This window comes from Quercus lobata, chromosome 3, assembly GCF_001633185.2.
Source record: "Quercus lobata isolate SW786 chromosome 3, ValleyOak3.0 Primary Assembly, whole genome shotgun sequence".
In the NCBI taxonomy this organism is placed as follows: Eukaryota; Viridiplantae; Streptophyta; class Magnoliopsida; order Fagales; family Fagaceae; genus Quercus; species Quercus lobata.
In genome coordinates, this window is record NC_044906.1 from 29,830,232 (window position 1) to 29,848,944 (window position 18,713).

Sequence of the window (18,713 nt, forward strand, 5' to 3'; positions counted from 1 at the left end):
CTCAAGAAGTTAGAGCTAATTGCTAAAAACAAATACAGATTTTTGTGTAAGACAGTATCATAGGTATGGTTTTTACTATTAAAAAAAAAAAAAAAAATTGCCTCCGGAACCAATTAAATGGAGAGTTGGGATATGAATGACAATAATACAAATATATCTTTCTTTTCTTTTTTTTACAGGTTCTCTATCTTTCTTTCTTTTTCTTTTCTTTTTTTCCCCAGGTTCTCTAAGCCATGAGGCTCTTGGCTTCCATTATACATCCAATTTAGTACCAAATTCACGGGGGAAACCACTCTATTCATGACAATTTTTGGGGCAAATTTATGCAAGGAGTCCAAGGACATGAGATTGTGAACACCCTAATAATTTCATAATCATCTTCAAAGAGGAGAAACAGAAAATCTTTAATGATTAAGTTTCGAATTTAAACTCAGATGCCTGTAATAAAAGCCGCCTGTTACACTTATACAAAAACAGCCTAACCGCATGACAAAAATCAAGTGCAAGGCGATTCAGCCTTACACAATGGAACAGAAACTGTGCTAGTTAAAAATGGCTTCTACACTCTTGTTCTCTCTTTTCTTTTTCCTTCATTTCCACCCATAATTAGCTAGGTAGGAGTGCTGCCTAGTTTTGGGTGGGTAGAAGACTTGGGCAAAACTCAAAAGTCATATTTTGGAGACCTGAACCATACCAAAAACAGAAATTGCTGATGTTGGTTCTGCTACCTGTACTCACTGGGGTTTTCCTTGCTCTGGATGAGAGGAACACCATCTTCCCTCCAAATTATCCGCTCTTCACACAGTGCTGTTGTCACCTCAACATAAAGCCGATGCTCCTAAAAGAAAATATATTCAGCAAAAGGATGTCACAAGGATTTTTGTTTTCCTCTTTCATTTTTGATAAGTAACTGCTAGAACAAGGATTCTATAGTTTAATCATTCAACAGCTGTACTTCTCCACCTTTCAAAGATAGAGGCCTAGCAGTTAAGGTTCTGTGGGTTTAGAGGTTATTGTATCATATGGTACCAAAATAGACAAATTTAGAGGTTATTCAGTAAGTATATTCCTACTGGACCTTTGTGGTCCTGTTGCCCTACATTAACGTTGTTAACATATCACTAAATGTATGGCATGGTGATTCATGTGTAAATGTAGTAGGGAACATATGATTAAATGTAAGAGTTATTTTTGAGCTGGTCTGAGAAATATGGGAGGGTTAGTGGCTCCTGTGTCTTATGTGGTGCATTTGGCAAGAACGAAATGCAAGATGTTTTGAAGGCCAATAACTCAGCATGGTGAAGTTGAAGTTTTTGTACTGAAGACCCTATATAAATGGACGACTTATTCCATAAATGGACGACTTATTACTTATCTTTCTTGATCAAGGGATTCCTCGAGTTTATGGATTCCCTATGTACTAGATAATTATTTTTGTTTTTCTTGGCTTGTTTTCTTTTCTTTAGCTCCCTTTTCAGGTATACCTCCTGTGTACTTGATTTGAGTTTAATAAAAATAATAATAAAAAGTTGTTAACACATGACTCCCACAGTTCCCTTCTCAACTTTATTGCAAAGAATACCTATCTAGTGGTTCAACCATTCAAAAGAATGAAACAGACCCCCGTCCCCCAAAAAGAAAAAACCAGTGAAGAGGGAAAAGAGTGATATAAAATATCATTACCTCCTGAAGAACTCTTGCTGCCAGCTCCTCTGCAGTGTCCTTAGCAAGCACAGGGACAACACTTTGAGCAAGGATTCGCCCTGTGTCATAGTGCTCATCCACAAAATGAATAGTAGGACCTGAGAATCTAATCAAGCACAAAGAAACAAAACATAAAATTAGGATTCTCTTCACATATACTATGGTAAAAAAAAAAATGGGCTTAAAATGGGCTGAATATACTGTGGTTAATCAGGAAACAGTATTGGTTCAGATACATAGACATCAAATGCTGCAAGATACCTTGCTCCAGAAGCAATGACTGCCTTATGGACCTTCATACCATAATAGCCTTTGCCTCCAAAAGCTGGAAGGAGTGATGGATGGATGTTTAGTATGGATCTTGGATAAGCTCGGATCAACTCTACCGGTATAAGCTTTAGATATCCCGCTAGAAGTACAAAGTCAACCTCAAATTTCCTGATTGGGATAAAATATGAAATGTTAATAAATATTTGTACTATTTGAAATCATCAATGTTTCCTCTTTTGTTTTTTTTTTTTTTTTGGAAAAGATATTGTGTCACCTTTCAAAAAATTATGAATTAATAAAGTAACTGCAGAAAGAGCTTTTCAGAGATACTGCATATCATTCAAAAGTTCTTCCCAGGTTAAGAATACTGAAACTCTACATTACTACTCCATTGATATATTTCCATGGCCTCTGAAATGCAAACAAATGACTTAACAAAAGCAGGCATCATCCAGATGCAGGTACTGAAGAAGAAGGTAATTCACAACCAACTTGTACAGATTGTTTTTACATGACAAGATTTCTTATACTTTTTTTCTTTTCAGTATTTTTGTACTTCCAAAACACCAATCAAGAATCAAACAGATGCATTCTAAATTATTTGGGCAACACTAAATATCAACTAGAATCTGCATATAATGTGAGAGGATTAGATTAAGTACTTTGGAGTAATTACATTATTCTAATACCAGGCAGAATTTACAAATCTTCTAGGATGAGTCTACATGAGATCTGCATGCCCCAAGAAAGCATAATTTCATTTAGACTGTTAGTGTGAATTATTAATGAGCTTGAGACAACAGAAATCAAACAAACCAAAGATAATCAAAAAAAGTAACTTAGACATCTAATGGAAAAGTCAACTGTAACAAACAAAAAATATAACTGGCAGAAAATGAGAAAACCAGTAGTATGTAAGCATGCACAAACAACTGCGCCTAGAGTACGCAATTTAGACAGAGAAGATCAAGGTACGTGGCAACAACACAGAAAATGATGCCCAGATGAACAGCTAGGAATTGAGAGCTCAACATACTTAGGGTGCATCTCAATTTTCAATGATTGGCAACAAGGGATGTCATCATTAGTGATTGGTCCAATACACTTCTTTAACTCAATGAAAATCGATTAGGATGGTATTTTCCTCTATTGAATAGTTTTTCCACTAATACTAATATTTTGTGATTTCCAAATAATGCCAAAGGTGTTATGACAACAATTAAACCAAGTTGGATATATGCATCAGAAACTCCTTGCTAAGCAAAATTGAAAAACATTCTTACTAGTGGATCTACTAAAAAATAGTTCAACATTCAAAAATTCCAAGATAAAAAATAATAATAATAAAAAGAGAGAATTGCAGATAAATGTGCCTCTTTTTTTTTGGGAAGAAAAGCCTAACCTAAGCTCAGCTACAAGGTCATTTGGAGCTAATCCATCAGGTTTATCTTTTGTTTTGGGGAACAAAACAACTGGGATGCCATTGTCTCTTGCATACACTGAACCTCCACAGCCTGCCACTCAGGAAAAGAACACATATCAATGGATATGAAAAAGACGGCCAAAATTGGAAATTAACACCTTTTGCCAAACTATATTTTTTACTAACATCTTAAGTTTAAAAGACTCGATTTAGAGCCTGTAAATGAGTCTCAAAGACTCGATTTCCATGGTCTGATTACGTCTGATGTGGCATTTTTTCCACATGATAACCACCTGGAAATCAAGTCTCTAAAACTCAATTTATAAGCCCACCCTTTAACCCAGCATATTCAGCCTCCTTACACTACAAACCATTCACCCCACCCCACCTTCTCATCAGACCAGAAACCAAAGAACCCACAGCCGCCCAATCCAACCAGACCACACCACCACCGCACCACCGTGTTAGACCCACACCGCGTGACCCAGGCGTCAACCCGACGAGGTGAGGTGAGCTCTCTCTCCTATCTAATCTAGGTCTTTCTCTTCAATCTAATCTGGGTCTCGTCGGATTCTTTCTCTCTCTGATCTGATTTGGGTTCTCAAGTTCAGTTTTTAGTCAAAATATAAAAACCCAGAAAAATTGTTTCATTGTTGAATAAAGAGCGAATGTGTTTTATTGTGCTGGGATTGTTATGTTTGTGGGATTTCTTAAATTTTTTTTTTTTTTGGTATTTCTGGGAATGGCTTGTACATGAAAGACTTGAGACTTAAAATTTTTTTGGTTTATAAATTGAGTCTTAGAGACTTGATTTCCAGATGGACACCACATGGAAAAAATGCCACATCAGACGTGATCAGATCATGGAAACCAAGTCTTTGAGACTCGAGATGTTAGTAAAAAATATACTTTTGAAACTGTGCCTACTAACTATATAGTTGGGAAAATGTGCGTAATTCCCAATTTTGGCCTGAAAAAGACACAAGCAAATGTTTGTGCATGATAGTTTTCCAGTGCTTGAGCTATTTTCTGTTCTCATCAAACATAATAAGCACAATAAATTAGCAGGCAATGCACATCTTCCCTTTACAAGCATAAGTTATAATGGTCCAAAATCCCTAGCCAGTGGCAATCAATTTGATGGAAGTACATCTAAAAGAACTTGCCCAAGTACCTATAGAGGCAATTAAACATCAACCATTCATAGCAAATCTCAGATTTCAATGTCAGAGATGCTTGCTTTCAAAAAGAAAAATAAAATCAAACAGAATTCACTCCTTGAGGAGCCAACAGAATCATGTACAAGACAGAAAACTTTCTGAAAAGCCACAAGCAACTGTTGCATTATAATTACCCAATGCCTAAGCTACTTTCTGCTCTAATCAAACATAACAAGCACCATAAATTACCAGGCAATGCACATCTTCCCTCTAAAAGCATAAGTTTTAATGGTATAAAATCCATAACCAGCGCCAATCAAGTTGATGGAAGCATATTTAAAAGAACTTGCCCAAATACCTATTGAGGGAATTATACAACAACCATGGGTAGAAAGTCTCAGATTATAATGACATAGCCGCTTGCTTTCCAAAAAAAAAAACAAAACAGAATTCACTCCTTGAGTAGCCAATAGATCCATGTTAAATGATTCAAAACTTTCTCATTTGGTTTACAAGTATGTATGACAATCTAATCCACAAGGCTCAGTTGCACCTGTGACATTTGATACTATCTGACAATGATACCACATTGAAAATTATAACAAGGTAGCACAAGAAATCATCTGCTAACCAAAAGCCTACCCCATGTCTACCATAATCAAAAAGGGGCTAAAACAAAACTAACAAACAGACCATGTTCAAGAGAGAGTGAGTAAAATAAAGAATCTCAACTTAAGGACATTTTAAACTTAGATATATGCATAATGCATGAATAGCATACAAATATATATGATACTATGAGATTTCATTCTGATACTTTAGGATTTCAATTAAATGCATAAATCATAGAGATAAAGATAAGTGGTCAACTAATCATGAACAAGTTATTATTAACTCCTAAAACAAAACATGATTTACCTAGTAAATTGCAGACACAACAATTAAATAAATAAAAAAAGGTACATAAAGATAGAGAGAAAACCTCGTTTATTTGTGACCAAAACAACGATATCTCCATGAACTGATCCTCCAAGAGAAGCTTCATGAATGGACTTGAAGTTCGACCCTCCACCTGAGACGAAAACCGCAAGCTTTTTCCTTCTGACCCCATTTTCCAAATCATTCCCATGAGAAGTACCATCCTTTACTTCTTCTACACCATTCTGCTTATTATACCACACCCTTTGTGGAGCCGAATGTTGGATTTTAAAGGATACCCATTTGCGGGATTGTGAAAAATATGCTGAAGAAGGAGGAGTTGGTGCCTGAAAGAATGATTTTTTGGTGTTTGGAATTGATGGGGTTGTTGGGTTTGAGCAAAACCTAGAAACCAAGCTTTGAGCTTTCATTGAAAATACAAGAGAATCAGAGCTTAAAATGGATTTAACCAATTGAAAATAAAGAAAACCGAGAAACAGAATTGCATGTAAAGTGAATTGAAGAGACTCAAAAGGCAAACTTTGGAACAAAAGCGGCAAAGACAGTGAGATGCAAAGTAAAGTTGTGGTTTTTATTGGACTGGGCACATTGGTTTTTATTGGACTGGGCTCGCATTTGCTTAAGATAGAAAGAGTGTCCTAACTCCTAAGCATCAATAACTACTCTGATCCCAACCAAAATACATATGAAATACATATGAGTCATGTTCTTTATATTTAAAATTACATGAACAATTTCTCCAAAAAAAAAAAAATTCATGAACAAATCCAACTTTACGGTAGGTTGAGTAGGCTTGGCTTCTATGTCATCCTGCAGTGTTGAAAAACAAATTAAAATTAGTACGCTAACCATAGAATTTTTATTTTTTATTTTGGCTACAATCATTAACGTCAATAATTTGAACTTATTGGTCACATATCTACCACAGGTCCACAATAGTAAAGAACATTATTTTTTTAATTATATGAATCATTGATAAATTCATTACCATAGAAAAAAGAACATAAGTTGTCAACAATTCATTATCATAGTAAAAAGAAAACAAGTTCTACAACTCGTTGCAATTTGGCACCACAAAAACAACACCAAACCATTTTTCTCTTTCAGTTTAATTTAATTTACTCTTTCAATTCTGCAACTTAAAGTTTTATTAAAAGAAAAATAAAATCACTAAATTTTGGAAGATGATTTTGAACCAAGAACCCAGAATATTTTGGGCATGCACTAACAAACATATAAAAATATGTAATTTATTACCTAAAATTTGGGCTGAACTTATAAAGTATGATTAGTAACAATTCAAGACAGCAAAAAAGTTCCTCACAAGTTCATTTGTCAAGAGCCATAGTTTGTATGTATAAAATGAACTACAACAGGCCAAACATATTGTCCTACCAGAATAATACATTGCTGCATAGTGTATGGTAAATCCAAATTTAGGAAATAACACGTACTTAAGAAAACTTAGGACAAAAGAGAAAATTGTAGTAAGGATTTTTAGATACCTCATGACCAAGCAACAAAATTTCTAGTTAATGTTGAAGAAAAAAAAAATTCCTAAAATTGCTAAAGAGGTACTAGTAAGGCAGTAACAAAAGACTCAAAGGCGACAACAACAACAAAGAAGCAAGGCAATGACAAAAATCAAAGCAAAGGGGAAAAAACAACGAGAAGATTAATACACATTACTTTACCCTTTATAGATCCAGATTTTTAGATTTGTACTCACCTACTGCATTTTTTTTACACTAATATAAGCACACTCATGAAACACAAATTTCACTCACACTCAACAACTTGTGCACCATGACATGTTTTTACACAATAAAGCACATAAATAGAAACCCATTTTGAAATCAACCTAAATCTAAAAATGCCCATCCAACCAACATTCATTAGTTTCAAATCCCAATAAAAGCTATAACCACACAAGCTCACCATCAAAAATAAAAAATTTAATCACAACATATTCAACCATACCCAAAGCACAGTATTGAGCTGTGATGGTTTTCAATTGAGTTGTGGAAGTACTACAAGTTATTAAAAAAAAAATATGTAACCAAAGTGACTACAAATTAAACCCAAAAGACTAATTTAAAGAACCAATTTCATTATAGAAATTATAAATAACAAACTTCATGGCTATTGATATGCATCTGTTGCAGTTTCTAGGGATGCCATGACAATTGAAAATCTGAAAAAGTAAATTTTGTATAATTACGAAATTTGATCACTTGTGCTACTCATTTAATTTCTTCTATATCTAAGGAGTGACACTCAATATGGATCATTCAACACAATAATAAGCATGCCATTTTAACAACACGTCTACAAGAAGACTTTAAATTCAATATTGTGTAATTACCTCCAAATGGGAATATATGCTGCCAAAATTTTTTCTGTGAAAACCTTTCAGTGTATGAACATTCATGCTTTGGTCAGCTTTGGTCAAATAGCTCAAGGTTCAAGCTTTCATCATTAGGAGCCTAATAATAAGCCCATTGAATACAAATTACAAGGATTTAGGCATTTCTAAACAATTGAAAAAAAATGCAGGCAGTATAAGACTTGATTTCAATTCCTAAGCTAGAAACCAAAAACATTAAAAATAAAAGAAAATAGAATTAAACTCAGCAGCAATAAATCAATCAACAAAATTGTGACACCGTTATTTACTCAGCAACCAAACAGAGTTTATTAAAAAAAAAATTAATGAAAAAAAAAATGAGTGATAAAAGGGAAAACTACCTGTCGGTGGTCTCACCATGGCTCATCAAAACCACCGCTCACCACCACCTCCGATGGTGGCTTCTTTGAACAAAATCTCTTTCTCTGTCTCTCAATCTCACTTCACTCCCTAGATCAAACCCAAAAGTATCAACTTTTTTGAGAGAGTGGAGCGTTATGGGAGAGAGAAAGAGAAACCCAGTTGAAGCGGGAAAGAAAGAGAGAAGAGAGAGAGTTTTACTGAAATTCTGATTTGGTAGCTGAAATGAAAAAGAGTAATTGAAAAGCACACGGATTGCCAAGATGGATCTATTACGTGTCAAAATAATGAGTTTTGGATCAAATATACGGCTGAGATTTGTGCTACTGCACCCCGTGCAATACCTAGGGTATTGCACGGGATCTCAATCCCATTTGTTTATATATCAATTGTTTTCAAGTTGAGTTATTTGGGCCAGGAGCTATTTATATGTGTTTGTGTGTGTGTGTGTGTGTTTTTTTTTTTTTTAATGTGTGAACTGTGAATAGGTTGATGTGTGAAAATTTTGTCAATTGAACATTTTGCGTGAAGTCTTGAACATGTTGTGTATAGATATTGGGCTTCAAGCCCAATTTTTTTAATTAAAAAAAAAAAAGTTTTATGTGTGAACTATGAACAAGGTTTTAAAAAAGAAGTTTGTATGGATGGACATGGTTTTTTTTTTCTGTGAGAACTGTGAACAGGTTGATGTGTGAAAATTTTGTCCATTGAACATTTTGCGTGAAGTCTTGAACATGTTGTGTATTGATATTGGGCTTGAAGCCCAATTTTTTTAATTTAAAAAAAAAAAAACAATTTTTTTTTTTTATATTCAAACCGATCAAACTGATTAAACCGATCACAAAAATCGCTCCGCTATAGATTGGAAAACCGACCATGGTCGGTGTGCATCGGTTTCGATTATGAAAAAACCGATCTCTATCGATTCAGTAATAAATTTGAGAAAAAACCGAGCCAACCGAACTGTGCACACCCCTAGGCTAAGAATACAACCATTTTCATAACTTAAGACATCTTGTATTTCTATTTTTTGAAAGAGTTGTGTTTATTACACACAAATTATATTATACAATTTTATATAGTCCGTTTCAGTTGTTTTTTGTGCGTGTATAAAACTATGTAAAACAGTTTGTGTAATAATTATTTCCCTTTTGGAAAGCTAACTAGGATAAGATCCTCTTCAATTGAAATTTTCAATTCTCTTCAATTTTTATTTAAATGAATGACATGTCGCGTACAAAAAGCATGGTACTTGTTTTACATCTAGTTAAAAATTGAAGTAAATCAGAGGATTGAATTGGAGTGATCCTTTTTCCAAACTAACATTTATATGTAATATTGGTTCATTTTTTTGTATTAAACAAAATAAAAAAGCGACCAGATGAGAATGTGATCTAGTGGTAGGAAATCCTTATGACCCATCACACCTATGAGTTCAAGAGTTGCGGTATATCAGTTCAAGTGGTAGCAAACGCCATTAGTACACAAATGATCTCATGTCATAATGCTATTAGGAGGTTTTAACTTTTAAGTTATACGGGGACAATGTCTACACGATTGGAACTTTGATGGTTGGAGCATTTGCAACTTCATATTTGGAGAAGTCTCACCACAACAGCACCCAACATGGGATTGGAGATGTAGAGAAGTCTGAAAATCAACATGGGATTAAAGACGTGAATGAGGAGGATAGAGAGCATGAGGGCCCATACACCATCAAGGCCACTGCTGGAGAAGATGATGAGGGTGCATCCTTGACGTTGATTGTCACTATTTAGTGTGTGACACCAAATTCAATGAACAAATCCTTGAGACAAACCCATATGAGACTGTTCCTCACACAGAAACCAAATCTATTTGTACAGATATGGAATTACCTGTTTTTTTTTTAATTTTGAAATAAATAAAAATAATTATTTTATTTTATAAAATATTATAAAATTAATTCTGGTGAAACTTTTAGAGAATAAATTTTGCATTTTTGCTATTAAAAAAAATTTGGTGATAATATAAAGCATTGCATTATACAATTATACCCCACATCAGAAAGTCGCGCCAATTATTCCAACTAATCGTGCTTCTCAATTATACCTCAATTGATTTTTAAACATATTCTAGTAGTCTACCGAAAGAAGCTTTTTACTCACTGCACTTTTTTCTCTTTCCCTATTCTAGAGTCAAGGAAAGTTCATTGAAGCTTCAAAACAAAACAAAACAAAACCAAAAAAGAAAAAAAAAGAAAAAAAAAAAAAAAGGATATTGGGAAAGACAGTTGTAATGATAATGATGTGATAATACAAGTAGTGATATAATAGGCCTTCTCGGGCCTACAAGTGCTAAGCAAGTAAAGAATAGCTCCTAATTGGCATGGGCCACAATTTTCTTTCTCTATTTTGTTTAAATTTTTTTGTTCTTTTTTTCTTTTTGGTAAGTATAAAGAGAAAAAGATAAAGCTTTCAGGAGAGGAAACATTGAACAGAAATTATCTAGGTACTATAACTGATCAGTATTGCGTTGAGAGGCTGGTCAGCTTGTTGCGGACACCAAATAAATAAATCTTTCTCAAAAAAATAAATAAATAAATAAATTTTGGTCAACTTGTTGTAGAGACCAAAATAAATAAATAAATAAATTTTGGTCAGCTTGTTGTGGAGACCAAATAAGTAAATATATTGTTGAATTATATTTTTCCTTTGTTCTTAATGTGTATGTAAATTCTCATATTAATCGAATTTTATTTATTATCTGATTTATAAACTTTATAAAGTTATGTTTTGAGTACAAAATTAAAAAAAGAAAAGAAAAGAAAAGATGTGATATGAACATGGTTATTCTCTAATTTATTTTTCCTCTATTAGCTTTGCTCAAAATCAAATTAGGTTTTGGAAATGGTCGGACCCAAAAAAAAAAAAAATGATTTTGGAAACAAATTAACTATTTATATTTCTATCAAGATCAAGAGAAACCCCACATCTTGAGAGAGAGAGAGAGAGAGAGAGCCAACACTTTTTTTTTGTGTGTGTTGTGATAAGCTGTTTTGGTGATTCTTATCCTTTCTATAGTCAAGATTACATTATCATCTTTTCTGGTTTGTTTAGCTATTTTTATTACTACAACACTAATGAAAAAAGCTTTCTTGAAAAGTTGCTTGGTAGTTTGGTGATTTCTTTTGGAGTAGAAAAAGGAAATTTATTTATCAATATTAAAAAGCACTAGTACATCATCTTAGTCCGTATGGCACCCTAGTGGAGTTCTTATATCAAAATGTCTTATACGTGGTTACTGTACACAAAAGGAGGACATTGGTCATATTCTTCAATGTTGCATTGTTACTTTCTTAGTCTCTTCCCCTCTTTTCGAACCCATTCGTCACCCCAATCACTTCATGATATTCGTGATGTAGAAGGATGGTCCATTCTCTAGCGAACAAGGTCCTGCAATAACATATTAAAATTGCAATTTCTAGTTCCATCACAAAGCATGTTGTTATCCAATTAATAACAAGTTGACGATTAATATTTAGATTTATATATTTAAGCCTAATTCCCAAGCCAAATGAAAGCCATGTCTTATCGCCCATATTTCCACAATGTTATTAGTGGAAGTGCCATTGTGTATTGAGTATCCTATATCCAACATCCTTAAAGTGTCTTATATCACACCCCTCCCCCCAACTATACCGATTTCCTACGGTAGTTCTGTCGGTATTTAGGGTGACGGATGGGTCTTCCAGTGGCGTCTAGGTAATTTAAAAAAAAAAAAAATAGAGAATTAAAGTGAAAGAATATAAATATTTACATGGTTTTATCAACTCAATCTATTGTTTGGTTCTTGGTGTTGGATCATTTCATGACATTTAGTGTCCATTTATAAATAATTTATTAACTTTTTTGTTGAAAGTACTATAAATAAAATGTAATGACTAAATAAAATAAGTAAGGAACTCGCGTGGTGTGAGATCCGCAAATAGTAGGAAAAAAAAAAGTAATAAGTTAGCCTATAATCAAGACCCAAACACACACTTAACTATAATCAAAATTAAAATTCTTAATGTTATTATTTTATATAAAATTGGCTTAACTCATTCTTATTATTTTTATTCAATGTGTGACTTTACTCACACATATATATCCAACATATTCTAAGACTAATATCATGATTTTTCTAAGTTTTGTAAGATAGCCATAATGTTTTCGATTCTCTTATAAGCTTATCAAGTGCTATGTCATACTAGTAAATTCTAATTAGCTCAACCAGTAAAATTTTTGATATTTGAATAAGAGATTTGAGATTTAATTATCGCTTACACCTAAAACTGATTAGTATTTTGATCTAATAATAAAAGAGCTATTATCAAAAGCGGATTTTAATTAAAACTCTCTCTCTAAGTGCTATGTCATACTAAGGCGCATTGCTAGCCTTCCTCACTGTTCCTGCAGGACGAGAGCAATGAAATCTGAGTAGACCAACCATATTTAGACACATGGCAAAACTAAAGACACCCAAGGGAAAGGGGGTTGGGATTTTTTTTTTTTTTTTTTGGGGACAAAAAAGGGGGTCGGGAATTTAACATAACTTATCTCTATTTTTTAGCAGAATAACTTAGGGATATTCTCTCAAAAAAAAAAAAAAAAAAACTTAGGAAAAATGTAGTGAAGCAAATAATCGGTGGTATATCGATGTAGGTGCACTCAATATTGTATTTTATCACATTTTTGCTTCCCATACTCCGAACTGACGGCCGACTCCACCTCCTAGAAAAAAAAGCCCCCCTTAAAGAAAGTATAGGAGAAATGCTGGAGAATGAGTCGATCCATATCCGATCTATGCCTCGAATTTTGTGCTTATCACTTTTGATTCTCATTGGTAAACTCTCTTATTAGGTCCTGACTCCTGATTTTAGATAAAAAGGCTTCATCACACAACTTTTTTTTTTTGCTAAACGCCTTCATCACAACTTTTAACAAAGCTAATTTCCTTTCATTTATTATTTTATTAGCCAAAATAAAAAAGAGAGAAAATAAACTGTCCCATGATGCTTTCCTCCTTGCCAGTTAAAGCATTAAAGATAAGAAAGCCTTCTGGGCAAACTTACAAGAAAGTACATCCAATTATTCATTTCTTGTGACCAACTAGTACATTGTCATTGCACTCACCATCACCATCAAGATCGACATCCACTCGCGCTATGTATGTGTTTGGGCTCTGCCTCTGCGCATCCGCGTTTTTCAGTTCACGTTTTCTACCTCTCTTTTTTTTTTTTTTTTTTTTTGGCCCGCATTTGTTGACTTTGGGAGACAATATTTACTGTTATAAACAGTATATGTACTGTTCATATACTGTACATACACTGTTCACATATTAAAAAATATTAAAAATAGATCCCACAATACTATTTATATATTTAAAAATTATTTTGCTACAGTGTTTTCAGTTTTTAGTTTTCAGTTTCAGCAACAATAAGTTCAATCCAAACGGACCATATAACAAAAAGTTATGTTAGGATCACAGACCGAATTGGGAATAACTTTGTATCATAATTCGCCACGTGATGAGTTGTAATTGATAAAAATGTAATAGTGAGTCATGTAAGGACATACTTTTACCAATTACAATTCGTTACATAACAAGTTATGACACAAAATTATGTCAATTTGGTGGTCTCAACATTGCTCCTATAACAAAACCAGGGTATTCCACATCTTCTTAATTAATACCTATCAACAAGGTTATCAAAATTGGAATCTTACATAGGATCATAAGAGATAGGTGAGATCGTGAATTGTAGAATCAGATCGTAAATCGTAAGATCATATATTATTTAAGAAAAAAAACAAAAAATAGACCTTAGTATGTTAAATAATGACACAAATTATATATTCATTGATATAATTACCATACATCACTATATTCATTTGTAAACATCATTTAAAGAGGCTAAAAACCTCAAAACGTAACACTCTATTGATTTTTTTTTTTATTTGGATCCAACTAACACTCTCTCTACATTAGAGTGGAAAAACATGGTCTATGGGGCTTTTATTTTTCATTTAGGTCCAATTGAATATTCTGTTAAGTTAAAGAAGATTACAAAAAACAAATGTCATTTGGGATCGTTATAATCGTACAATCTTACCGATCGCAAAGATCTTTAAAAGATTCGGATAGTTTTTGGCAGGTGGGATCGTAAAATCGTAGGATTGTAGGATCCAAATTGAGATTTTGAGAACCATGCCTGTCAACATTTACATCAATTTTCCTTTTTCTCAAGGGGCTTCTATCATCCAACCAAACGGTAAATGAATCAAGTTATTTATAAATAGTTTAGACTTAATTTTATTATTAGTTTATTTATATTTTTTTGTTTATGAATAAATTAATAATTAATAATTTTTGGTTTGTTTAGTAGAAAATGAGTCAAGTTCAAATAAAAAAAAAAATCATAAATAGGATTATGAACAGTAGGGCTCAAGACAAAATAAGTTGAGTCTATACTAATTTATGGACTCAGTAATAAGTTTGATGAGTCAGACAATCAAATTCATGTCTTATTAAGTCTTTAATTAATTGGAAGTTGAGATTACTCATCCAAACTAAAATATGGTTGATAATAAGCTTGATATGAATTTGAGAATATACTTATTTTGGATCTCAAACTCAAAAACTTGATATTGATCTTGAACTTGGTTTGACTAATAAATAAAATTGAGTTCAAGCTTTTAAACTTTTCGACAAGTTCAAGTTTAAACATCATTTATAAGTTTGGTTCAAGCTCAAGCCAAACTTGAAAAATTTTACATTTATTATCAAGCTAAACTTGAACACTCACTACTCAATAATGGTAAGAAATTGCAAGAAAAGTATTTTGCCGAACCATAATTTTCTTTTCTTTAAGAGTAATAGTAGAATACTAAAAACTTTTATTACTTTTATATGCTTATAATATAAAATGATATGACCCTACATAATTCCTATGTAATATTTAATGTTAACTAATTGGACTGTCATGTGTCCTCCTCTGGTTTAGTTAAGATAACTTTTGATGTACATGTGACAAGCTGTTCGGCTACTTCAGCTTTAGCTTCTGTTTATGTTAATGATCAAAAGCTAGAGTTGCATTTTGTTTGGACTAAATCTTTGAAATATTCAGCGGATTCTTTGAGGTCTGAAGTAAAAGAAGGGTTTTTTTTTTAATGACTATTATTCTAATTCTAATAGGGGTTGCTTGAAATATTATTAATTTAAACCTCTTACTTGTTCTATTGTGGTGCGCAACTGGTCTACATCTACAGTTACTATTATAGTAGATATTTTATTTTTGTTGCATTCTTTTTTTCTTCTTGCTTTCTGAAAGGTCACACTCACACGTATACGTTAGGAGATTAGGTAATTTCCTTGCTCATGCGATAGCCAGTTGGGCTGTTTTTTCTAATCTATATAAGAAAAAAGATTCTCATCTCCAACATCTTGCATTATGTTTTGACCTCTTCAATTGGAGATAGTGTCTCTCTCTAGTTGTTGAGGTTTTTTTTTTTTTTTTTTTTGGTTATTCAGGGGGGAAAAAAAAGTTTACCAAATTCACATAAAAAATTCTCTATACTTATATGTGGTTACATGTGTTGCATTCCTTAAATTATAGTAGGATTTAAAATTTAGCTTTCCGAATTGTTTTTGTTATAAATTTTTAGCAAAACTTATTCATCAGTTTTTACTTACTAGAGATATATATATGATGAATAAACCAGAATAAATAAATATTTTTTTTATTCGAGGGTAGAATTTTAATTAAAACTCAAGTTGATATTTCATCGTCAAATAATAATATAGCTACTATGATAAGTTACTAATTGTTTTATAAGGTTAAAAATATTAGGAAATGATGAATTTAACCATAATTTGAATACTCTCCTCGCGTATGAGCTTAAACTCCCCTTAAATAAGTGAGACTCAATATATGAAATTTTTAACAATTTAAATGGGAGGTATAGTAGAGACAGTGATTAAACTCAAGATTTCCTATTATGATACCATGATAATTTAATAATTATCTCAAAATCTTAAGCTACTAAAAAATAGTAAATTTTATATAAATTTTCTTATATAAATCTTTAAAATTAATGTGTAAACTTTTAAATACAATAGAAAAAATAATTTAAAATTTTATTTGTAAGGACACAATTCATAACGACCCCAAGATAATATTGGACTCGTACGTAAAGAGGACCCAAACAATATCACTTACAGAGCGTGGTTTTGAAAGGCTAGGTCTTGGTCACCGGATGGTGGTTCGGGCTGACTCCGGTCAGTGAATCTCGTCTGAGGAGTCTTGGGAGCTCTATGCTCTTCTTATTCTCCTTGTTTTTGGGACACCATGGCTGGGAGGACAGGCTGTCCCCCTCTCACACTGCCCCTTTTATCATTTTATACGGGCATTTATCCTCTCACCAGCGTCCATGTATAAGTTCAATTTCCAAAGACTTAAGACTTGTCCTGTCAGCCCATACCTAGAGTGGTTGGGGGTGATTGTAAAAGCTGGGGAGTATGACTCTGTCAGGTGCAGAGTATTGAATGACAGTAATGGCAGCTTTCCCTTTGTCCTTGGTCGTCATACTATCTAACGTCTTCTTCTCTATTGACATAGATATTTTAGATCTTTTCTCAAACTGTTCCTATATCGTTTTTGTCATTCCTTCCAGGGGGACCTCGGATATGCCGAGGACAGAATCATCATCGGCTGTGTCTCAAGACTATTTGGACTTTTATTACCTATCCTCGGCTATTCCCTTCCTCGGCTCGGGCCTTGGGCCCCGATGTAAAAATGGGCCAGGGCCACAAATTATTGGACCCCACAATAGCCCCTCAAAATCCTGTTGTCCGACCTCTTGGTCGGAGAGGAGGGTTTTGGTAATGCCAAGCCTTTATTACGGCTCATTTAGCTCTGCCCTTCATTAATGTTGGTGTCTCTTCATCTACTTAAGAAATGCGCCGGGTTACGAGACATTCTTCTAGATTTACACACGATGCGGTCCCGTCGTTTCAGTGTACGAGACACGTCTTTAATAAATTGCCTTTACGAGGCCAATCAAATCTGACAGTTACAGATGACCTTGGAGAGTTGAACAGACGCTACCTTACTTGCAGATCTTCTTGGAGATATGTACAAATTAAATGCCACTGAATTCACCTTCCATATAAGAAGCCAAATGAGAGGGTACTCCCTTCGTGTAAAGACTCTTTAACATTCCTAAAACCTCAACCCTCAAGATGTGTTCTAAGTCTTATTTATCAGCATAGCCCCAGTTTATAGTGTGACACATTTGAAATAGAAGTGGGGATGAAAAGATTATATCTTTCTCAGAAGCGTTCTGTCCCTCCGAAACTTAAGATAGCTCGGTCAGGACAGGGATGGCAGAGACTCAAGATACCTCTCATCCTCCCTTCAGCCAAAATCCGAAGTAAGGGCTCATTGCGTCAAACTTTTGGTGCGACTGAGCTGGGCACACCCATTATCAGTACCAGCCGCTCCCTTATGAGCATAGCTAACATGGCACCAGCGTGTTAGGAGTCAGGACTGACGCATGGACAAAGTATCCCTGCTTCTTCCTCTCTTCCTTCACTGGTGCCTCCTTTTGCCTCCCCTTCTTCTTCTTTCCCATCACCAGATCCATCCTGGTACTTTTCCTTCTTCCTCTTCTTCTCCTCTTCCACCAAGGAAGTTCCTCCTCTCAATATGGGTGCTACTGGGGCAGAATTTGAAAAGATTTGGGAGCAAAGCTTAAAAAGACTTCTGGCTGTTTGTTTGTTTTGTTTTTTATTGTTTTTGTAATTCGTTTTCTATATAGGCTTGTTTAAGCCCTTCATTGTACGCTGTAATATCTCTTTATATTAATAAAAGTCATCATTGCTTTATTTCGTATATTCTATCTCTTCTTTTTGAAATGGTTATGCCGTGAATAGACGTACTACCCTGTGACTTCTTTTTTATTTTTATACTCTGAACGATGCTTACGGCCGAAATCCCAGTTAATAAAAAGATCTTGCTCTGTGCTTATTGAAACTATCCGGCATAATAATGCCGATTTGAACCAATGATATTTAGGGCAGAAATCCTTACTAAGAATAAAAGAAAAATATATTATGATGAGCTTATTAGAGCTGTCTGGCATAATAACGCCGACCTGAGAAAACAATACCTAGGACCGACATCCCTTACCAAGAAAAAAGATGTTATTATGAACTTATTAGAGGTATCGTGTACAATAAGACCGACCTGAAAATGGGTTGTATACCCCAAACTTGAACGAGATGATGGCTGAATGCTCAATTCCGTGTAGGAAGTAATCATCCGAGGATATAAAACCAAAAATGAACAGCCCCTGCAGGTCGCTGAGTAATAAGGCGTTTCGCCATCTTCCTAATAACTTTCATAGCCTTCACCTTTTCTGGTATT

At 33.8% G+C, this 18,713-nt stretch overlaps 1 protein-coding gene across 5 annotated transcripts; it reads right to left on the reverse strand.

The window, feature by feature from the left end:
* Nucleotides 1-343: 343 nt before the first annotated feature.
* LOC115981687 (phosphoribosylglycinamide formyltransferase, chloroplastic-like) lies at nucleotides 344-8,596 on the reverse strand. 5 transcript variants are annotated; one of them, XM_031103995.1, is made up of 7 exons: nucleotides 8,261-8,596; nucleotides 7,862-7,982; nucleotides 5,540-6,306; nucleotides 3,377-3,488; nucleotides 1,966-2,142; nucleotides 1,684-1,810; nucleotides 344-838 (listed from the first exon to the last, which is right to left on the reverse strand). In XM_031103995.1, exons 3-7 carry the CDS (start codon nucleotides 5,904-5,906, stop codon nucleotides 725-727), a joined length of 897 nt encoding a protein of 298 aa, XP_030959855.1. In that variant the 5' UTR covers nucleotides 5,907-6,306; nucleotides 7,862-7,982; nucleotides 8,261-8,596; the 3' UTR covers nucleotides 344-724. The 5 variants fall into 5 exon arrangements, with proteins under 5 accessions (XP_030959855.1, XP_030959854.1, XP_030959856.1 ...); XM_031103994.1 differs by having other exon boundaries at nucleotides 8,245-8,596; XM_031103996.1 differs by lacking the exon at nucleotides 7,862-7,982.
* Between the last annotated feature and the right edge of the window lie 10,117 nt (nucleotides 8,597-18,713).

What these genes read in the sequence shown, in the direction of transcription:
- LOC115981687 (XM_031103992.1), bottom strand. An exon ending in TTTGGTCACAAATAAACGAG is followed by an intron (nt 3,489 to 5,539) that starts GTTTTCTCTCTA and finishes CCTGAGTGGCAG; the next exon opens with GCTGTGGAGGTTCAGTGTAT. An exon ending in CAGCAAGAGTTCTTCAGGAG is followed by an intron (nt 839 to 1,683) that starts GTAATGATATTT and finishes ATTTTCTTTTAG; the next exon opens with GAGCATCGGCTTTATGTTGA.